Source organism: Podarcis tiliguerta (assembly GCF_965153285.1).
Source record: "Podarcis tiliguerta genome assembly, chromosome: 16".
In the NCBI taxonomy this organism is placed as follows: domain Eukaryota; kingdom Metazoa; phylum Chordata; class Lepidosauria; order Squamata; family Lacertidae; genus Podarcis; species Podarcis tiliguerta.
In genome coordinates this window covers 12,708,785-12,728,719 of record NC_139549.1, presented here as the reverse complement: position 1 = coordinate 12,728,719, position 19,935 = coordinate 12,708,785, and the positions used below count along the sequence as shown (strand labels likewise).

The 19,935-nt window shown below is 46.1% G+C and overlaps 2 protein-coding genes across 4 annotated transcripts in view; one reads left to right on the top strand and one right to left on the bottom strand.

Annotated features, from left to right (window-relative positions):
- Positions 1 to 1,605: 1,605 nt before the first annotated feature.
- NUDT22 (nudix hydrolase 22) lies at positions 1,606 to 7,254 on the bottom strand. Of its 2 annotated transcripts, none has more exons than XM_083418631.1 (6): positions 7,071 to 7,254; positions 3,911 to 4,408; positions 3,445 to 3,555; positions 3,260 to 3,357; positions 2,509 to 2,602; positions 1,606 to 1,984 (listed from the first exon to the last, which is right to left on the bottom strand). In XM_083418631.1, the coding sequence occupies exons 2-6, from the start codon at positions 4,406 to 4,408 to the stop codon at positions 1,880 to 1,882; spliced, it is 906 nt and encodes a 301-aa protein (XP_083274757.1). In that variant the 5' UTR covers positions 7,071 to 7,254; the 3' UTR covers positions 1,606 to 1,879. The 2 variants fall into 2 exon arrangements, with proteins under 2 accessions (XP_083274757.1, XP_083274758.1); XM_083418632.1 differs by lacking the exon at positions 7,071 to 7,254 and adding an exon at positions 5,133 to 6,031.
- Positions 7,255 to 11,818: 4,564 nt separating this feature from the next.
- DNAJC4 (DnaJ heat shock protein family (Hsp40) member C4) overlaps positions 11,819 to 19,935 on the top strand; it is a 49,125-nt gene continuing 41,008 nt past the window's right edge. The window contains exon 1 of one of the 2 annotated variants that reach the window (XM_083418621.1): positions 11,819 to 13,827. In XM_083418621.1, coding sequence (XP_083274747.1) covers positions 13,704 to 13,827 — 124 coding nt within the window. In that variant the 5' untranslated portion in view covers positions 11,819 to 13,703. The remainder of the gene's footprint in view (positions 13,828 to 19,935) is intronic. The other variant, XM_083418622.1, reaches the window with a different exon arrangement.

Genomic DNA, 19,935 nt, shown 5'->3' with positions numbered 1-19,935 from the left:
TCATAAAAAGCATCAGAGTTAAGAAAAACGCAATGTGTGTGAAGTTGACCCTAATCTTACACCCTTTTGGAGTCTGATAGATTGGAGTTTTACATGGATTACAGGTTGCCAGCTTTTATTATTTGCCCATGCACCTATGCTTTCAACCACAGCTTGATCTGCTGGCATTAGCAAGGTGTTCAAGCTAACCTTTCATGTCATTGGAGGGGGAATTCCCTCTCAGTTCCTTAGACCAGTGTTGGCCAAACTTGGGTCTCCAGCTGTTTTTGGACTACAACTCCCCTCACCCCTAGCTAACAGGACCAGTGGTCAGGGATGATGGGAATTGTAGTTTCAAAACAGCTGAAGACCCAAGTTTGGCCAACACTGCTTTAGACAGATGAAGCAGCTGTTAAATGTGCAGGAGCAGGCTGGGCCACGTCCCCCTCAACAGTTGGCAACCCACCATGGATTGAAGCCATGTCCGTTGTGTAATGGAGGCTGGGGAGGGCTGTCCCCTGTATAAAGCAGAAATAGCCAAGTAAATGCAGCACCTGAGCACCTCGGGTCACAGCTCAGACACTAATCCACTTCAGGCGGTGGGTGAAAGACTAGTGGGATTGTGGGGGGACCTGGATCCCCATTTGTTAATTGCCTCCAAGCTGCTAGTAATCCAGATAAGCAACGCTCTGGGGGAAGATCAGCTAAATCCCTGAAATGCAACTGCTCTCACGCCACCCTGCTCACCCTCCCCCAATTCCTCAGTCTTCTGAGGCTCTTGCACAACTCTGGAGACACTCCATAGCTGTAGGGTTATCATGTGCAAATATAACACACAGAGGGTCCAGCCTCACTGCCCCTTTTATTCCTGGGAGGGAGCAAGCTTTGTTCATTGAGCGGTTGGGGAGCCCTTCTCATCTTGGGCCCTTTTTACGGCAGTTCTTTGCACATTTGTGATTTGCATGTGCAAAAGAAACAGAAATTACTATGAAAATAGAATCACAGTGCAGGAATCACAGCTGAAGATTCCCTGACAGATGCCCATCCAACCTCTGTTTAAAAGCCTCCCATGAGATTGCATGGTGAGTTTTACTGCAGTTCTGGTTTCTTGCTTTTCTTTTCTCTTTAGGTTGATGGACATTTTACAGTGACTCCTAATTTTAACTGTTTTTTCTCCTCTTAAAGACGCTCCAGATGAAGCTCCGCTGGATCAGGCCAGTGCCCATCTAGTCTAGCATACTATTCTCACAGTGGCCAGCCAGTTGCCTCTGGGAAGACGGCAAGCTGGAACCAAGCACAACAACAATTCTCTTTTCCAATGGTTTCCAGCAACTGGTACTTAGAGGCATTTGCTGCGTCCAACAGTGGAATGGAGTATCCTGGGAAAGGGCATGGCTGAAAGACTGAGCACTCCACCCTGCACACATTGCTTGCAGAATTCACTTCTCTTGGCAAATAATTTGTACAAACAGGGTGCACCAGACCTAGATATATTGGGAAATCTGATATAGGGGGAAGAGGAACCTCTTAGTTAACAGAAATGAAAAGATGATATTGGAGGTGCATAGAAAGGCCCAGAGCATGCTAGGAAACCTGAAATCACACCATGGGTGAGAAAACTAATAATTAAAAAATAATACTACTTTATTGAGAAACAGGTTGCACAAACAGGCACAGCGACAGGGCTCACAAGGCGCTAAGGTGGGCCTCAGGCAGTGCAGTTTCAAGGGAGGTTTGGAAGGTGAGAATAATCCCACTATCCGTATCCATGGCATAATATTCCTGCTTTGCCAAAGGACTGCTGGTGATTTTGGGGTAACCGGGTGATCTGCAAAGTAATTCTGAATAGTCCCTGAGAGAGTAGTTCACTTCCTTGAAGTACCTCTTCCCAATGGGCTCGTCATTGGCATGTGCCCATGACCCCTCTGTAGAGCTCTATGGCCCCTTTGGCTGATGGGCACAGTTCCTTCCAAAAGTCCCCACTCTGCTCCATTGTCAGCACATCCTGCACAGAGAAAAAGGCAGCCATGTGTTAAAAGAAATGCAGAAAATGGGGTTGACACTTACACTCTTTGTCCTGTCTAGTTATTTTACTATATTGTGGGTGACAGGGTCACAGTTCCTTGGCATGCAAAAAAGCGGATGATGAGATGATGAACTTCATTTTAATGTATTCTAATTAACTCTAAATTGAGTCCAGAGGAGGCAGATGTTTCTTTAAAGGGGCCTTAGCACTTGCCAGTGGGGAAACTAGGAGGTTCCTGTATGCTTAGATGGCTGGCTCTCCAATCTTACCAATATAAACTAGGAATTGGGTCCCAAGAATTAGGGTATGTGCATAATCAGAGTTCAAGGACAGCCAGGCAAAAAATACTTAAGGAGGGTGTGTAAGGCAGGGCCGGTGAGGGGCGTGGCTTGGGAAGAAGCCTAAGGGCCAGACAGAGAGGCCTGGAGGGTCGTATTTGACACCCAGGTCTAAGGCTGCCCACCCTTGAGCTACACACTTTTGCCTCCAGCTCCAGCACTTACCTCTCTGTCAACAAAGATGATGCTGGTTGACTCTTGGGCCTCAGGGCCCCCGATAGCATAATGGTGCCTCACCTGCTCAGAGCTGAGACTGCACCTGAATTAATTAATGAATAGCAAAGTTGAGAAGAAAGCAACCAGTGAAGCTGAGGGTGGGCATAGGGACTAGGAGCTGAAGACTAAACTGGGGAGACTTTGGGCCTGGAGAAAGAGGTGTCCATGGCAGGGCCCACACTGTGGGGTAAAGGAGGGAGAAGCTGAGGCTGTATCCTGATGGGGCAGCTGAGCTGCAGGACAAAGAATGGATGAGCCTCTATTGGGTGGGGCTCAATAAAAGAGTTTCTAATATTGAAGGGCAAGCTGTCTCCATACATACGTATGTACCCATGCATTGTGATCTTCTACAGAGGACCTTCTGTGGATACCACCACCATCAAAGATGAGGCAGATGTATACCAGAGAGAGGGCCTTCTTAGCGGTGGCACCCCAGTTGTGGGATGTAACTCCAGGGTGATTTGGCTGGCACAGCTACCTTAATCTCCTTTCAAAGCCTGGCAAAGATCTTTCTTTAGGGTTGTTTCCTACAGTGTTGCCCCATCAGCTCATGGAATCATTTGGATATAATGCATAAAACAAAAACATTCTTAAGCAGGAAAAAAATAATCAATGCACTCTTCATAACCAACCACAGCTTGATACCGGGATGATAGTGAAAAGAGAGGCCTACTTTTCAGATCAGGATTCAGCACATTACCTGATGTAGAATTCAGCACTGCAGCGGCCTGCACTGGTCTCGTTCCGGGCTATTCCGAGCAACATTGGGCTGCTGAGGGTGGGCAGTGGAAGGTTCACCTGGGAAGGGAAGGGGGAAGCTGGTTCAGAGAGGAGGGGAGGGCAACCTAGTCATTGGCCGCTCCCCTTTCCCTGCCCTCTCCTCACCTCATCCTGGATCTCTCGCAGCACAGAACAGAACAACTCCTTGACCACAGATTCTCCTGGGAGGTCCTGGTGACGGACAGGCCCCTCCAAGGCGGCATCTTCCATGACAACCTGCAAAGCGAGGCACAGGAAGAAGAACACAGGCCCATTCAAGGAACACAGCTCCATTCTCTATGGCCCAAATGGCTCTCCAGGGTTTCAGGCAAGGAGGCTCTCTGCCCTACCTGGAGATGCCGGGGATACAACCTGGGACCTTCTGCATGCAAAGCAGATGCTCTGCCTCCAAGCTAAAGTGGCAGGAGAACTTCCAAGCTTTGGTCCACCTTAATTAAGGAAATGGACTCAGGGGAGCCCATGGGATAAGCTGCAAAGCTGATGCCTGTCCTATCACTTCTTAAAGCACTGAAATTTGACCCGTTTGTTAACAGCAACACCCCCAAGACATAAAACCAGGCACTCCATCAACCTGCGGTTCAGGGTGGCCTCCAGGAATGTCGATCTTCCCAGGCGCCTCCCCTACGCACTGACTCCGCCGCAAAAAGACAAACTTGTCATCTGCTGTGTGCAGCATGGCGCCCACCCCCAGGGGCTCGGCGAGGTAGGCCTGGCTGTTCCCCAAGTCCTCGCGCCCACGCTCCTGGAGCTGCCCGGCTGCGTCCGCCAAGTTGGTGCCCACAAAGTCCTTGTAGCAGGTGAGACCAAGGCAGAAGGTCAAGATGTCCCCCTCCAACTGGACTGAGTGGAGACGGAATTTGGTTCCGTCAAAAAGCCATGGGCTCTGCTGGCGACGTGCCACCCAAGCTGTCTCGATCCGGGCCCTGTCGCCAGGGAGTGGGCGCCGGTCATACAGTGGGGAGAGCTCAGCTCGGACCTGAGCCTCTGTGATGCCCTTGGGAGATGGGCACTGGAAGAGGAGAGAGATATCAGGATCCATCTTCTGCCTGCTCTGTCCATCTAAGGGCATCTGGAAGATAAGAATAAAAGTTATCCACTCATATCCCCAGTCTCTTTGCCACAGTAGGGTTGCTATTGTGGTTTTCTGGCTCTGCTCCTGTGCCTTTTGCAGCTGCCTGATGCACAGAAATCAAAAATTTTAAAAGTCCCAAGAGCAAGGTTGCCAACTTTTTGTATAGGACCAGCTCCCCAGCTTCTCTAATGCAGCTCAACACACTTAAACTGTTAAATCATTTCCTGGTATGTCAGGCTGCTGTTAAAGGCACAGGAGCAGAGCCAATAAAAATCCTGACTCCTTTGTTTTAATATTCAGATCTGTGCAGCTTTCTCCACCCCCACAAAAGAAATTGTGCCCAAGTCATTAAAAAATAGCACTGATAGGAAATAGTGGCTATGGGTTACAGCAAGGACCTCTTGGCTCCCTATCGCCCAGGAGGGTGTGACATGAAGTATGCACTTTGCACAGAAGCCTGCAGTTCTCACATGCAACCCTGACTCTGCTCTGGGGTTCTGTTGACTTTTGAGATTTGAACGCACTCGGAAACTTGGTACCCCAAGGGTTAACAAGGACCACAAAGATAAATCTAAATCAATGTCATCCTTATCCAAAAGGGAATTAGTATGCTCATTAAAAATACACTAGCAAGTGTTAATTGGCACAGACACTGAATTAACATTAAGCCAAGTCTGAAAGAGTTAGAAATCAATAAAAGAGTCGAAACAGAGGAACCTACCTTATATTTGACTGAGTCAGGCTGTGCCTACACCATACATTTAAAGCACATGACTTCCCCAAAAGAATCCTGGGAATTGTGGCCTGTTAAGGCTTGCTGGGAATTGTTACTCCGTGAAGGGAAAATTACAGGGCCCAGAGGTCTTTCAGGAAAATAATGTGCTTTAAAGATACAGCGTGTACACAGTTGATTTAGTTATTGTAGGAAGGGTGAGGGTTTAGAAGGAAGGTGTGAGATTTTAGGTGATCGTATCTTGGCTTCACACTTCCAGAAGGTGTCCGATACACTAGTTTAATTTTAAATTTACAAGGAGTAAGAGAGAAGGTACAACTAAGTATTTACAGTAAAAGAGACAGCACTATGAGGTGTTGAAACTCAGCTTGCTGGGAAACACAGGGAGCTGCCTCATACCATGCCATTGGTCCATCTAGTTCAGTATTGTCTACACTGACTGGCAGTGGTTGTCCTCGGTTTCAGACAGGGAAGACCCCAAGCCTTACCTGGAGAAGCTAGCAGCTTCTGCATGCAGATCAAACGTTCTACCACTGACCTACGGCCCTTGAGTTACAATAATATAAGCTGTTTCGTTTCCTCTGCGGGCCACAACAAAACCTCCCTTCCCAGGTGCAGGCTACCATTCTTATAGAATAATCTGGACTTTAAGGGTACTTCAAAACAGACTTCCTCCCAAGCAGCATTCCCTTCCATCAAGTCCACATGAAGGTTTAATCCCAGGCAAACTGACAAGCATCCTTCCTCACAGTAAGTGGACTACAAACTCTTCTTGAGCAGTTGGAATGGTCATGGATAGTTCAGAATATCACAGCAGCTCGGCCAATGCAGATCAGAAGTCGAGTGTGTCTAGACTTCATGGAATCATAGAGCTGTAGAGTTTGAAATGATGTGAAGAGTAATCCCTTGCAATGTAGGAATCAAGAATCCCTGATGGATGGCCATTCAACCTCTGTTTTAAAACCTCCAATGAATTAGTCCACCACCTTCTGAGGTCGTCTGTTCCATAGCTCTGTCTGCTTGTGTACCAATGGCTGCTACATGACATCAGAACACCAGAGGTCCATCTAGCAGAGTGAAGGTGAACCTGTGGCTCCCCAGATTTGGCTAGACTTCAGCTCCCTAACCACTGGCCAGTCCCATAACATCTGAAAGACCACAAGTTCCCTATCCCAGATCTACCACCACCAGCCGGCTAGACATTTCTGAGAATCTCACAGCCTTGCCTGGTATAAAGTAATCAAGGGTAGACCATCTGTATACTCGGAAGCTCCATTTGACTATAATCATGCCTATACTGTAATCTTTTCTCTAGCCGTATGATTTTATTGCTCGTTTTCCCAACAAATAAAAACAATATTCTTTTCTTTCTGGTAGGTTGGGAGGAAGCAAGACAGGAACTGTTACTACCCAGCGGGGAACAGATGGGTTTGCTTGCCACTTTCCCCCCAGCTGTTGAAAGCGACGTGAAGCCAAGAGGGCTGAATTAGCACACCAATTAAAACACATGCCTGTTATGCTCCGGACGTCACAATGGAGCTCGCTTCGTATGCTTTATTGGTGTTATTTGTTAACCGTGTGCTTGCGTGCGCGCGCGCCTAGCCAAGACAATCAGCGTTTAATCTGCGCATTTGCTAACCGGGCACATTCCGGGCTGCCTAATTAAAGTCGCCTATTATGCAAGTGACGGCGACGCCACGTCGGTTCGATCCGGATTAACCCTCGGCGCCCCGCGCCACCGGCAGGGGAGCCTGCGAACTACGCGCGCGCGCCCCGTTTGCAAGGTGCCCACGCGCGGTGCTGTGCGCCCGCCCGGGCAGGCGCCTCGATTTCATTCTCCGCTGCGCTACAGCGAGATCGGAAAGGGGTGTGTGTGTCTGGAAAGGACCGAAATCGGGGGCCTAGCTAGCGAGCCAGGCTCCTTACCTCTCTGCCGCCGCCTCCCGGAAGGAAGTCTGCTTTTGCAAAGCCGGCGCTGCCTGCTGCTGTGTCTCTCCTCGGCTCCGGGCAGCTCCCGAACCGGTTGCTTTATCAGCCTGCCCCCTTGTCTGATGCCGACACGCTTCTTTTTCAGGATTAGGCTGCCGGATAAATCAGTGAATCCAATCCTTATGCCTTTAACTTATTATTATTATTACTACTACGAGAGGAGTAACAATATTAGTAAGAACTCAGTCGCTAGAGCATGAGACACTTAATCTTAGGGTGGTGGGTTTGAGCCCCACGTTGGGCAAAATATCTTCATTTTAGGGGGTTGGACTAGATGACCCTGGGGTCCCTTCTAACTCCACAATTCTATGATTCTACTTATTAGCGCAGTGTTCTGGTTCAGGATGCCAATCTAAGCCAGCCATGCTTGTTTGGAAGGTATGCCATTCCATTCTCATCCTCTCACCCCTGCCCTGCATTTTGTGACCACTAAACATAATCCATTTACTGATTTTCCCATAGTGGATATCTGGTTAGCTACTGCAAGAACAGGATGCCAGACTGAATGAGCCACTGGCCTGATGCAGCTCATTTTCAAATGTTCACTAGGGCCTACCGTGACATGTAAAAGCAAAGTAGGCTTTTTCCTACCTGGAATAATTTTATAATTAGAATGCGAACACATGTAGATTTAATCGATTAAAAACTCCTACATTTAACCAGCTAGGGGCTTGTGGCTGTCCCCTTCCCCCGCTTTCAGATCAAGCGCCTTCCCTAGTCCTCTCCCTGTCCCCTGCCTCCGCAGAGCACAAATTGGTTTGCGCTAATCCCATTCTGACACCAGTGTGTAATAAACGCAAGCGAGCTGATTGACAGCCTCCATGAGCTGGGGAGCTGCTGGTTATGTCACAATTTAATACGGGAGAAGAAAATTGCCGAATGAAGAGTTTCATTTGGGATTGAGACGGAGAGAAGAAAAAGAGACTGATGAATCTGATTAGGATCCTGACAGCAGTAACAAGGAAGATAGATGAAACCGTCGAAATAGATAAAGGAAGAAATCCTTTGAGGCAAAAACACCAGAGGAGCTGGCCCAATGCCACCTTGCAACTAGAGTGTGTATATGGGAGTTTTATCCTTTTATGGGGGCTTGTTGCTCTGTGCCACTAAAGTACACCCTTCCCTGCTTTCTTTTATTGCTATATGCTCTGGAACAATAGCTGTCCTTATAAATGCTAGTTCCTAATGTATTTTGTCACTCTGAAAATGATAGAAGGATCTGCCAACTTTGAGTTTCTCAGTTTTTCATTTTCCCATCTTAAATGAAGTTCACATTTCTACAACAATTTATTAAAAAAATAAATCCTCATGAAACTTCATCACCATTCTATTGAGAGTTTCTCCTAATAAACACATTTTTGTATGCTTTTATTTTTTTACTGAAGGGCACATTTTTGCAGCTGATTCCCTCTTAATGCCTTTTTGTATGCTATTTTAACTAATGCAGCCATTTCCCCTAATGCAGTATATCTTCCTTTTTGTTAACACGGTTTGGAGAACTGTATCTCAAAATTCAGATAAGTTCAAATTTTGAAGGGTGGTTGCGTTTTGCTTCACATGCTGTTTCAGAAAATGCAAATTAGATAGATTATTTGCCTTTAAATGAGAACTGAATGAAATTCCTCTCTCATTCCTAAGTGTGACCGAACACAGCAACAGACAGCCCATGACAAGCCATGATTCCTGATGTGTGTCCAATGGTTATAGCAGGGAATGCTGAAAAGCCTATCTCCCCCTTGCTCCTTACCATTCACAGTCTCACAGAAAGGCATTTTGATGGTTTGGCATGTGTGGAAATTAACATAACTTTCCAGCCCCCATTTCGTTTGTGCTAAATATCCGCACACCCCCTCTGGCAATAGCTTCATTCAGTAAGAGCTTTGACCCCCAAGAGGATATGTGTAATCTGATTTGTAATTGGCACTAATTAATTTTAATCTCAGTGGGAACACTTCATGGGGGGTGGGGCTGATAATAACTGGGGGAGGGAAAGGAAAGGTATACATTCAGTTCCTTGCTGTATCCATAAAGGACGCTGGTGTATTTATAGGCCAAAACTGGAGCGGCCAATTTTTCATTCTGCCCCTGCTCTTCTGCCATTTCAGTCTGCAGACAGTTATTCGGGAAATAATCTCAGTGCTGTGGGAAAAGATTCAACTGATTATTCTGTAGCGCAAAACTGACTAGCAGCAGGCTGGGCCTTCCCCCCCCTGCTCAGTTGGCAAACTTAAGGCCAACTAGATTGTGCCCTGGAATTGCCTTTAAACGGATGCAGCATTTTATGCAGGCTAATCTTTTCAAGGCATCTGACACAACAATGCGTCCCACAGCAATGAATCCTGCCAGAAGAAAATAATATAAACATAACAACTCTATTGCTCTGAACTCCCTATATCCTACTTCCTTGCTCATCCCAGCTTGATGGAAGCAGAATGGGACTCTGTGAAAAGCCAAAAGCTGGAGGAGGGTGCCAACTTTTGAACCATGTTTTGTCCAGAGCGCAGATTTTGGGCACTACTAAATGCTCCAGCGGGAAGGTAAACGGCGTTTCCGTGCGCTGCTCTGGTTCTCCAGAAGCGGCTTAGTCATGCTGGCCACATGACCCGGAAGCTGTACACCGGCTCCCTTAGTCAATAAAGCGAGATGAGCGCCGCAACCCCAGAGTCGGCCACGACTGGACCTAATGGTCAGGGGTCCCTTTCCCTTTCCCTTTAAATGCAGTGGAGACTTCTCTGTTAAGATAAATGGAGCTCTGCCTACCAACTACAGTCGGCGAACTAATATCAGTGTACTGAAAGAAGCAAAGATCACCAGTGTTGAAGCAATGATTCTTCAACATCAACTTTGTTGGACTGGTCATGTTGTGCGGATGCCTGATGATCGTCTTCCAAAGCAACTACTCTATTCCGAACTTAAAAATGGAAAGCGTAATGCTGGTGGTCAACAAAAGAGGTTTAAAGACTGTCTCAAGGCAAATCTTTTAAAATGTAGTATAAACACTGACAACTGGGAAACACTGGCCTGCGAGCGCTCCAGTTAGAGAACAGCCTTTACCAAAGGTTTTGAAGACACTTGAACTCAGGACGCAAGGTAGAACATGCTAAGAGGAAGGCATGCTTGGCAAACCCACACTGTGATCAACTCCCACCCAGAAACCAATGTCCCCACGGTGGAAGGATGTGTGGATCCAGAATTGGCCTCCACAGTCACTTAGGGACTCATTGTTAAAACCGTGTTTATGGAAGACAATCTTACTCGGCTACGAGTGATCGCCAAAAAAAGAAGAAGCCCTCAGGCATCCCCCCAACCCCACCTGCCTGTCTTATTTGCAGCTGGTCCAGAGGCTGACCCTGCCTGCCTGCCAGCTTCCTGCACCTGCGTCTCCGTGTTGTCCCTTGCAGAACAAAACTGGAATTAGTTGGCTCGGCCTATTATTGGATTCACTTACTGTTAGGACTCCCTGCCTTCCCCTCTATCAATTCCAATGGGCACCAGCAACCACTAGTTAAATGACAGCAAATTTTCAGTTAAATTCATTTACAATTCAAACTGGGTTGTTGCTCCATTGTATTGTGTGTGCCATGGAGTCTCTTTTATTATCTTTCTAAAACATCCTGCTAAGCCTGAGACACTCCTTGCCTGATTAACAGCTAAAGCAAACAAAATTTTATTGATTCATTCATTCATCAACCTGAATACAAAGCAAGCTAGATGTGGGATAATCAGCCTCATATAACCATCATGCTTAAGTCTAATTAATACCAGGCTTAGCTCACCTTGAGTGGGAACAGGTAATCAAGTCTTTGTTCTCCTTCCAGTCTGCCTGAGAAACTTGGCACGTAAAGGGGTTTTGAGTTGGCTGCTGCAGCTCTTACAAGTCGTTGTTGAGTTCCTATACCAATAATTTAGGAATTTTCACCACTGTAACTAAGCCAAGTTGTACTGCCTGTGTTTTCTGACTGATGTGTGGAAAAGCACATGAACCTGACCTTTGGCATGTTTGTAAAGAAACACTTTTTAACTTACCAACCTTGTCTTTTCCTATGTTGGGGGAAGAGTGGACTACTTTGGACTGTTATAAAGGTCTAACAGCCTATATTTCTATGCTTTACTTTGCTGCATGTTTTGTGATTTTAAATCTCTGCTGGTGTTCTCTCACCAAAGAGTACTTGCCCCAATCTTGGATCCTGGCATCCAGGGATTCTCCTTTTATATGACTAATTTTTCCTTGCCGACCAGCACTAAAGACCTCAAGGTATTTTGCCTCAAACCTCTGCTTCTGGGGTGGCTGGTCCTTTTTCCAGATACTCCATGGAAAAATCAACACAATCTAAAAAATGCAGACTACAGAAGTTTATCTAATCCCAAAGGCAGTTTTTATACTTTATTTGCTACACAAAGCTGGCATCTGCTGTCTGCCGTCCCAAAATTGTTCCAGTTGTTTGTGTTCATCTAGAAATCGGGACATTTTAAGGGTTGTGTCCAAGTAACTCCAGCTTAGAGTAGACCCACCAAAATCAACTGGTAACTTTAATTTCCCTCAAGCCTGGCTGTGAAATAGATAACAGAACACAACGAAGGCCACAAAGTAGATAAATAAGAGGAGTGTCTGTCCGAAAAGGAAATGAGAGAAATGTTTCTGGGCTTTTTTCTTGAAGTATTTCTCCAGTTATGTCAGCATAAATGGAAACCAAACACAGCCTGGCTGGATTCAAGATGGTGCCTGTCATGGTAAAAGTCTTGCTTGCTTTTTAATTTATTGCTTGCCGGGTAACATCTGGCTTCATGAAACGAATTCTCTACAGGGGATTTCTCTACCTAAAGGGTTGAAAAACACACCGCACGTATTTCAGTTATGAGGTTTGCTCCCATACGATGGCCACTAACACAGATGGCTTTAAAAGAGGAATAGACAGATCAACGGAGGGGAAGGTTATAAATGGTTACTATCCATGGTGGTTATGTTCTGCCTCCATTATTGGAGGCAATATGCCTCTGAATACCAGTTGTTAGGGAGCTGCAAGTTTGGAGAGTGCTGTCGTATTCAGGTCCTGCTTGTGGGCTTCCCATTGGGGCATTTGGCTTTGCCAGTGTAAGAACAGGATGCAGCTAGGCTCTTCTTATGTTCTGTGGGGCGTGTATGCAGATTGTCTCCGTTTATGCTTATGCATTTGCAAATAAACCAAATATTAGAAAAACACCATTACCGTAAGTCTCTTGTCTTCCTTTTTTCTTCAAATAAAACAATCTCCAAGTTGTACAGCCTCTTGAACATCTCACCATTCCATCTCTCTCTATACTGTAACCTCACCTTGACACCATGTGGGGGTCCTGCGCCTCATGACAGTCCCTTCTCCCTTGGCAACAGCATCCCCCTTCTGACACTTCCACTAAGCAGCCCTGACTGGAGCCATTGTAGGGGGAACCCCAGGCAAGAGAAAAGGGACCATTATCCCTCCCCTCCCCTTCCCCAGTGAAAGGGTGAAGTCACTGTAGCAATTTTGACAAAAGTGGGTTTTGTTGGCAAGAGCCCCTCCTGCACCCTCTTCCCTTGGCTGTTGGCACCATTCCCACAACCTTTGTGACGGAGGGCTTGTGATCTGTCCCCAGCCTTCATTTAGAGACAGCACTGCTTGCTGTGGATCTCCTTTTCAAGTCAAAATAGGCAGGTTTGGCCGAGGCCCTGGCATTTCCTGCCCTTTAAACCCCCTGGATTTAGCTTGTATTTCATTTGCATTTAAAGAAAAAAAGCAAAGCAGCATTAGCATAGTCTGCGTCAGTAGCTGTTGACCTGTCTAGATCAGAGGCTGTGTGTTGACCTCAGACATTTGTGGGCTACTATCAGGAAAACAATGTTCAATGCAAACAAGTTGTGGACAGCAGTTCTTTTGGAGGAGAGAGAGGCACTTGATGCCACAGACCTCTGGTGGCCAACATTTGAACTGGCCCCTGATCCTTAAGCAATCAGCAGTGAAGACTGGTTACCAAAAGGCCCTATCATGTCATAGAGACTGCCCAGTCTCTAAGATGTGGGTGGGGAACCTATCTATCTGGTCTCAGTAAATCCCTTTTCTCTTCCTTCTAGTGGATTAAAAACACGTAATCATGCCCATGGAAGTGACTCACAACTGTTTTAAGGAGCAACTCCCAGAAACATGAAAAACAATTTTAACATATTAACTATTAACTGTGATGGACACATATACGTGATGCATGTAAAGTTTTCCTCTCTCCACTGCAAATTGAAACCCATGTTCCCAGTGATAGTAAGGAGATCTGCCCAATTTTTACATCTCACGTGACACGCCTGTTGTAAAAGACAGTGCATGCAATGTATACAACTGCTAATGCAACCATTGGGCAAATTTATGTTTTTTCATATTTATATCATATATTCCAGGAAAAGGAACTATACAAATGCTATCAGTTTATATTGCGGCTGAAATTGCACCTGTGTGGAAGCCCCATTGCATTCAATGGGATTTGCTTTTAATGTTAACCAACGGTTTTAGGTTAAAAGTCAACTTGACTCCTAACTAGGTTAGCCCAAGGTGATTGGGAAGTGCCCGGATGTCGCTCCACCCCTCCTCCGTTTTCGAAAGGGGCGGGCCCAAAAGCAGCCGGCGAGTTGGAAGAGGCGACGGCGGCATCAAAATGGCGGTCGCGACCCGAGGGCTGACTGTGAGTTTCTATGGTAACCGCCGTGTCCCCACCATTACCACTCCCCCTTTCCTCCTTGCGTTATCCTTCCCTCCCCCCTCGGCCTTGGGTGGCCGGTATTGATTTAACTGTTCGTTTAATAGCAGCGCGCCTTCCGTTTCCATACTGTTCAAAACTATTGGTCCTTCAAACCCCGCTCCTTGCAACAGTATCTGTCTTGTTCATTATCTGTTGGTTTTGACGTTAGTGCCCTCCCGTTTCCTACCCCGGGAAAAATCTGCCAGCATTTGTATGGTTCCGCCCTTCTGATTTTGGGCACCCCCATCCGATTAATTATGGGGTGATCATATTTGAGATGCTAATTATTTTCGTGCAAATAGCCAGTCTATAAATACCAATATTACAGATTTATGTTATACATAACTATAATGGTAACCTTTATTGAATATATGGGAAATAATTGTGTACAGCTGAAAACGCTGGCAGCATTAAGATAAATTCAACAGTGTACATAGGTTTTGATGGATGCAGTAATGGAATACTGATCGGTATAGTTTCTGTGAAATAGGCAGGGATTCATGATATGTAAAATGAACCATGGAAAGAGAAAAAGGGAAGTCATTGATAACTTAAGGATGTGAAATGAGTATTTTAAATTGTAAAACAGAAAATGTAATAATAAAAAAGTACTGTGGGTTAAACCACAGAGCCTAGGACTTGCTGATCAGAAGGTCGGCAGTTCGAATCCCGGTGACGGGGTGAGCTCCCGTTGCTCGGTCCCTGCTTCTGCCAACCTAGCAGTTCAAAAGCACGTCAAAGTGCAAGTGGATAAATAGGTACCGCTCCAGCGGGAAGGTAAACGGCATTTCTGTGTGCTGCCCTGGTTCACCAGAAGCGGCTTAGTCCTGCTGGCCACATGACCCGGAAGCTGTACGCCGGCTCCCTCGGCCAATAAAGCGAGATGAGCGCCGCAACCACAGAGTCGGCCGCGACTGGACCTAATGGTCAGGGGTCCCTTTACCTTTACCTTTACTATGACATAGTGGGCGCAATCCATGCTAAGTTAGATGAACATCAGTTGGATTTATGTTTTTAGTAACTTGTCTCAGTAGTTTCAGTGCTGTGGGGGATAAATGCAGCTAACTTTGACTGCAGTCTTAACCTCTCTTACTTGGGAGTAAGTCCCATTAAATTCACTAGGACTTACTTCTGAGCAGACATAGGAACGTAAGCTTTGGTCCATCTAACTCAGTGTTGTCTGCACACCGACTGGCAGAAGCTCTCCCGGGTTTCAGCCAGAGAGACTCCCCCAGGAGATGCCGGGGTTTTGAACCTGGGACCTTCTGCATGCAAAGCAGATGCTCTTATCACCAAGCTACAGCCCTTTCCCAAACACAATGTGGTTAGGATTATGCTGTTACAATGCTTCTGTACTGTATAAGGCACTATATTGCAGACAAATAGCTGAGCGCCTCCCCACCACCCTGCTGTGTTCTTGATTAATTCTAAACTACTTAGAAGTCATTTTGACATATAAGCAGGATATACATTCATAAATGAATAATTGGCCCACCAGGCTTCACACAATGCATGGTTTAAGTCTTCCTTTCATAGCTATACCACTGTTTCTGGTCCACACCAGTGATACAATTTTCCCATGTTGTGTGTTCATAGAATTGTAGAGTTGGAAGGGACTCCAAAGGTTGTGTGTCCAGCTCCCTGCAATTCAGGCCCCACCCCTCAATTGCTACCACTCCCACCCCTGCCCTCCACTCTGTTTTCACATTCCTGGAATGATATTTCTGTACCTCTGTGCGTGCACTTAAAAAAAAAAAAGTCACAGGAAGTGTGCAAGAGCACAAGATTTCCAAGGGTGCTTCCAGGCCGTTGCTGTTTTGGGGTGGGTTTCACTCACATTGTGGTTGCACAGTTGGACGTCTTGCGCAGTAAGCCTGGTTACTTTCAAAACCCAGACTTCCTGAAAACAGGAAAGGGGGTGGAAATCCATTGGAAAGTGTGGGATTGCTTGCTTGCTTGGTGCAGCGTCTTCCCCTGAAGACTTCCCCTGAAACAAATTGGGACCAATGCTCAATAAACAGGTCATCCAGAAGTGCCCCAAAGATTACCAGCCCTTAGTTACCATGTTCTGCAGCAGAGGCTTGGGCTTCTTTTGCGGTGTGTGTGTGTGTGTGTGTGAATATGTGAATATATTTTATCATGGAGCTTAAAACAGTGTCCATGTGGTGGCCACCAATTAAGACGCTGATCAGACTCAGACTTGCTTAGCTTCAGGCAATGGTCTGATGTGCCTTATAACCATACCCATCACTGCTTAGAAATTTTCTCAAGTGGTAAATAATAGATTTGGTTGTTTGGGGGGATTTAAAAAAATATTTTATTTTATTTTACAAAAGTTTACTGTCTTTGTTTTGAAAGGAGTGGCCTGGCTATGTAGGAGTGAGTGTGAGCATTAGCTGAAGGGAAAAGATGATATCCAAAACTCCTCCACCCTCTCTATAGCACAGATTAGCAGATACCTTTCAACTTTATAGCAATTCTTGTGGGATGAGGAAGCAAAAAAAAGGCGTGTAAGAAGTCAGAGTTAAACCTGTTTTAGTGACCTAATTGCTGTTTGTTTTGCTGCTGCACTTAAGGAATGCCAGGAGCTCATCTCGCCTTGCTCCCCACCCCCAGCTCCATTTGGGAGTATAGTTCCCCCACCGCCCCGTTGCCTGATGAAGGCTGAATTTGGGCTTAAAACAGCATGGAAATGGATGTTAGGTCAAGTGGAGTTTGTCAAGGACTTTGACATGTGAGACAGACCATGAAGAAAAACCAAAGACATTCTTGAAGTTTTATGGCTTTTTAAAATTGTGTTTGAAGATAATCCTTATTTTACTTACTATGTTCATCAAGTTACGTCTGTGTAAAACAATTCATATTGATAAGCATCTGCAGGCACAGTTCTGTGGCCACACCATTTAACTTTTCTTCCAGTTGCACAAATCCTACTATGTAAAACATTCTGGCTATTCTCCTTTAATTTAAAATACCACAGTCCACTAGGATTCCAGTTGTCCCCACTGAAAAAGAAGGTACTCTTGTGTGACTTGTTAACCCCAGCTCTCTTATAGGTTACTTAAGACAGTGTGAGACAGTGTGAGGTAAGAGCCCTTTTTGGGCACCAAAGCCATTGGGTCAGGCTTTCCTAACCTGTGGCCCTCTCGATGTTGCAGGACTGCAGTTCCCATCATCCCTGACCACTGGCCATGCTGGCTGGAGCTGGACTGAGAACTCTTCTTGAGAAGTTGGAATGTCCATAGATAGTCTGTAACACCAGAGCTGCTCAGCCAATAAAGGTTGGAGGTAGAGCTTGTCTTCTGAGGGCCAGTGGCTGTTATGTGGCATCAGGACATCAGAAGTCCATCTAGCATAGTGGTGGGGTACCTGTGGCACTCCAGATATGGCTGGGTCTCAACTTCATTCATCCTTAACTACTGGCCATGCTGATGGAGTTCAGCAACATCTAGAGATCCCCAGATGGTGTCAGAACAGCATCAGTGCCATGAAGGCAGCAGGAGACAGTATGAGATTGGCCAAGCCAGGTCTAAATATTGGGAGCTTGGCCTTTTGACCTTGCTCATTCAACAGAGCAGACCATCGTTTAGGGAACAGCCATAGCTTAGTAGTCAAGCCATGTATAGGCAGGCCCAGGAAAGACTGTTCTCTGAGACTCTGGAGAGCTGCTTCCATCCCATCAGTGGATTGAGGGACCTGTGAGGCCCTCCAAATGCTTTTCGGACTCCAACTCCAGCCAGTGTCGCCAATGGCCAGGGATAGTGGAAGCTCCTCGGGTGGCCATCTGTCATGTATGCTTTAGCAGCTGGACTTGATGACCCTTGGGATCCCTTCCAACTCTACAGTTCCATGATTCTGTGAACATCTGGGGGGTCCCAGATTTCTCATTCTTGGTGTAGACAATATTGAGGCAGATGGACTGACTTCCTGTGTTTGTGCACAATTGCCAGGCCAGCAATAGCCTCTCAAGGTTTAAATTCAGCTGGTAAAATTCTTGTGGCTTAGCTGTTAGCTCAGACTTGTCTGCCAGGTTACAGTGTGCTCCCCTGGGTTAACCCAAGACCCCCTTCCCCTTGAATAGGCTACACTGGACTGGAGCAACACTCTGCGCCTTCGGTATTTCCTGTGGGGGTTTAAGCACAGCATGCAACCGACAGCTTCAAGGTTGTTTTGTGTGCAGCCGTAATACCCCGCAGGGGGCTCCAAGCCTGCGCATTTTAAGCAGCTGTCAGACGCTTCAAAATATTCCTTTCCTTCACCCCTGCACCCTGTGCCTGTATTTCTGTTTTCTTTTAAGCAATTCTTGCTTGAACTTCTTCGCTCCTAAATTCCTCCAGTCTGCACTTCTTCTTGAAGTTCTCCTTGGGGTGCAACTAACCTGGCCTAGTTTAATAGGTAGTGCTTGCTGGAAAGCGACCGGATTACTGTGAAAACAAATGGCCTGTGGGTCCCGGCTGCTTTGTTTACTTGCCTTTTAAAAAAAAAAGTTAATTTAAAAAAAGGGGGGCAGAAATGATACTAGCAATAAAGCTGGATTGGCTCCCATTTGCTCCCCTGGCTGAAAGGAGCAGTGAGGTTTTAAAAGTGAGTTGCAGCCTAAGCCTCGGTGTGCATGAGCTGTTCTAATTAGCATTTGGTTTGATTAGTATGGTGAAAGTTGCTGCAGGGACTGGGAGCTGCAGACACTGTGCCGTTACAGTTGAAATTTCTCCTCAGGGACGTGATGAGCAAGTTCTTTCCAAACCTTTTTGCTTTTTCTAATATGCAAACTTCAGAGTGTGTTCATGTTGCTGCTTGTTCTGCATCCGGTTCACCCCTATTGCTAGCTTTTCAACACCAATCTGCACAACATTAGCCACCATCCATGCTGATCCTGTAGTTTCTTGACAAATACTGCGGTTTGATGCATTATTTTCTCAAACCAGCTTCAATCCGACTAGAAAAAACGAGTCAGCAGTCATGTGAACATCACACATGCATACCTTAGCACTTCATGAATGGAGGTGCAAAGTGAGCTTTGCAAATTGTGGCTTACGTCAGCTACAGTTGTGACCTCAGTGTTGTGGTTTGCAGAACTATGGTTTGCCCAAACCATTGTTTACCTTGCTTGAACAAAATAGCAAACTGTGGTTTGTCACAAATCGTCAAAAGAGGAGATATTATAGCCATTTTCAAATACCTTAAGGGCTGTCACATGGAAGATGGAGCAAGCTTGTTTTCCCCTGCTCCAGAAGGAAGGACTCGAACCAATAGCTTCAAGTTACAAGAAAGGAGATTCTGACTAAACATCAGGAAGAGCTTTCTGACAGTAGGAGTTGTTTGACAGTCTCCCTCGGTAGGTTGTGGACTCTCCTTCCTTGAAGGTTTTTAAGCAGAGGTTGGATGGCTGTCTGTCATTGATGCTTTATTTGAGATTCCTGCATTGCAGGGAATTGGACCAGTTGACCTTTGGAATCCCTTCCAACTCTACAATTCTATGCTTCCATGAAACAGTATTGAAAGAGGGGTTGAGTATTACCACAAGCGCAAATCATCATGAGGGCACAATGAAAAGGATGCCTGGGAGGGGACTTAAGAGAGCAAGGACTTAATCCCTAGTCTCCTTGCTCCATTGCCTTTCTACCTGCTTTGAGACAGAAGCCCTGGTTGCGCTGACAAATGGGTCAGAAGGTTTCGCTGTCCCTGATCTAAATCTGATTGGGCTGTGCCCTCTGCTTGAAGGACACAGGGTTTCATCCAAAGGGACTAAATTGAGCCCTCCTGGGTCTACCAGACCATACAGTCATGTTAATGGAAGGCCAGCTGGCTCATATCATTCCCTGATGGGAAAAGATTGCTGTTCCTCGATCAGTATCCATTTTATGAACATGTACTGCTAGAAGAAAGTGCTATTAAGTTATGTTTTGGAATAAGGTTCTGTATGTGATTAACCTGCTGGTAAACTGTCCCAGCCCTTTCTGGAGAAGCCAGGGATTGGGCCTGGCACCTTCTGCATTCAAAGCAGATGCTCTCCCACTGATCCACGGCCCTTCCCCAAGTGTTAGCTGCTGGTGCCTACAAAGCA

Bases quoted from the DNA above. Each gene is read 5' to 3' on its own strand.
- NUDT22 (XM_083418631.1), bottom strand. From the start codon at position 4,408: ATGCCCTTAGATGGACAGAGCAGGCAGAAGATGGATCCTGATATCTCT. The intron at 3,358-3,444 runs GTGAGGAGAGGG...TTCCCTTCCCAG, and splicing joins TGCGAGAGATCCAGGATGAG to GTGAACCTTCCACTGCCCAC. The intron at 2,603-3,259 runs GTAATGTGCTGA...TAATTAATTCAG, and splicing joins AGTGCTGAATTCTACATCAG to GTGCAGTCTCAGCTCTGAGC.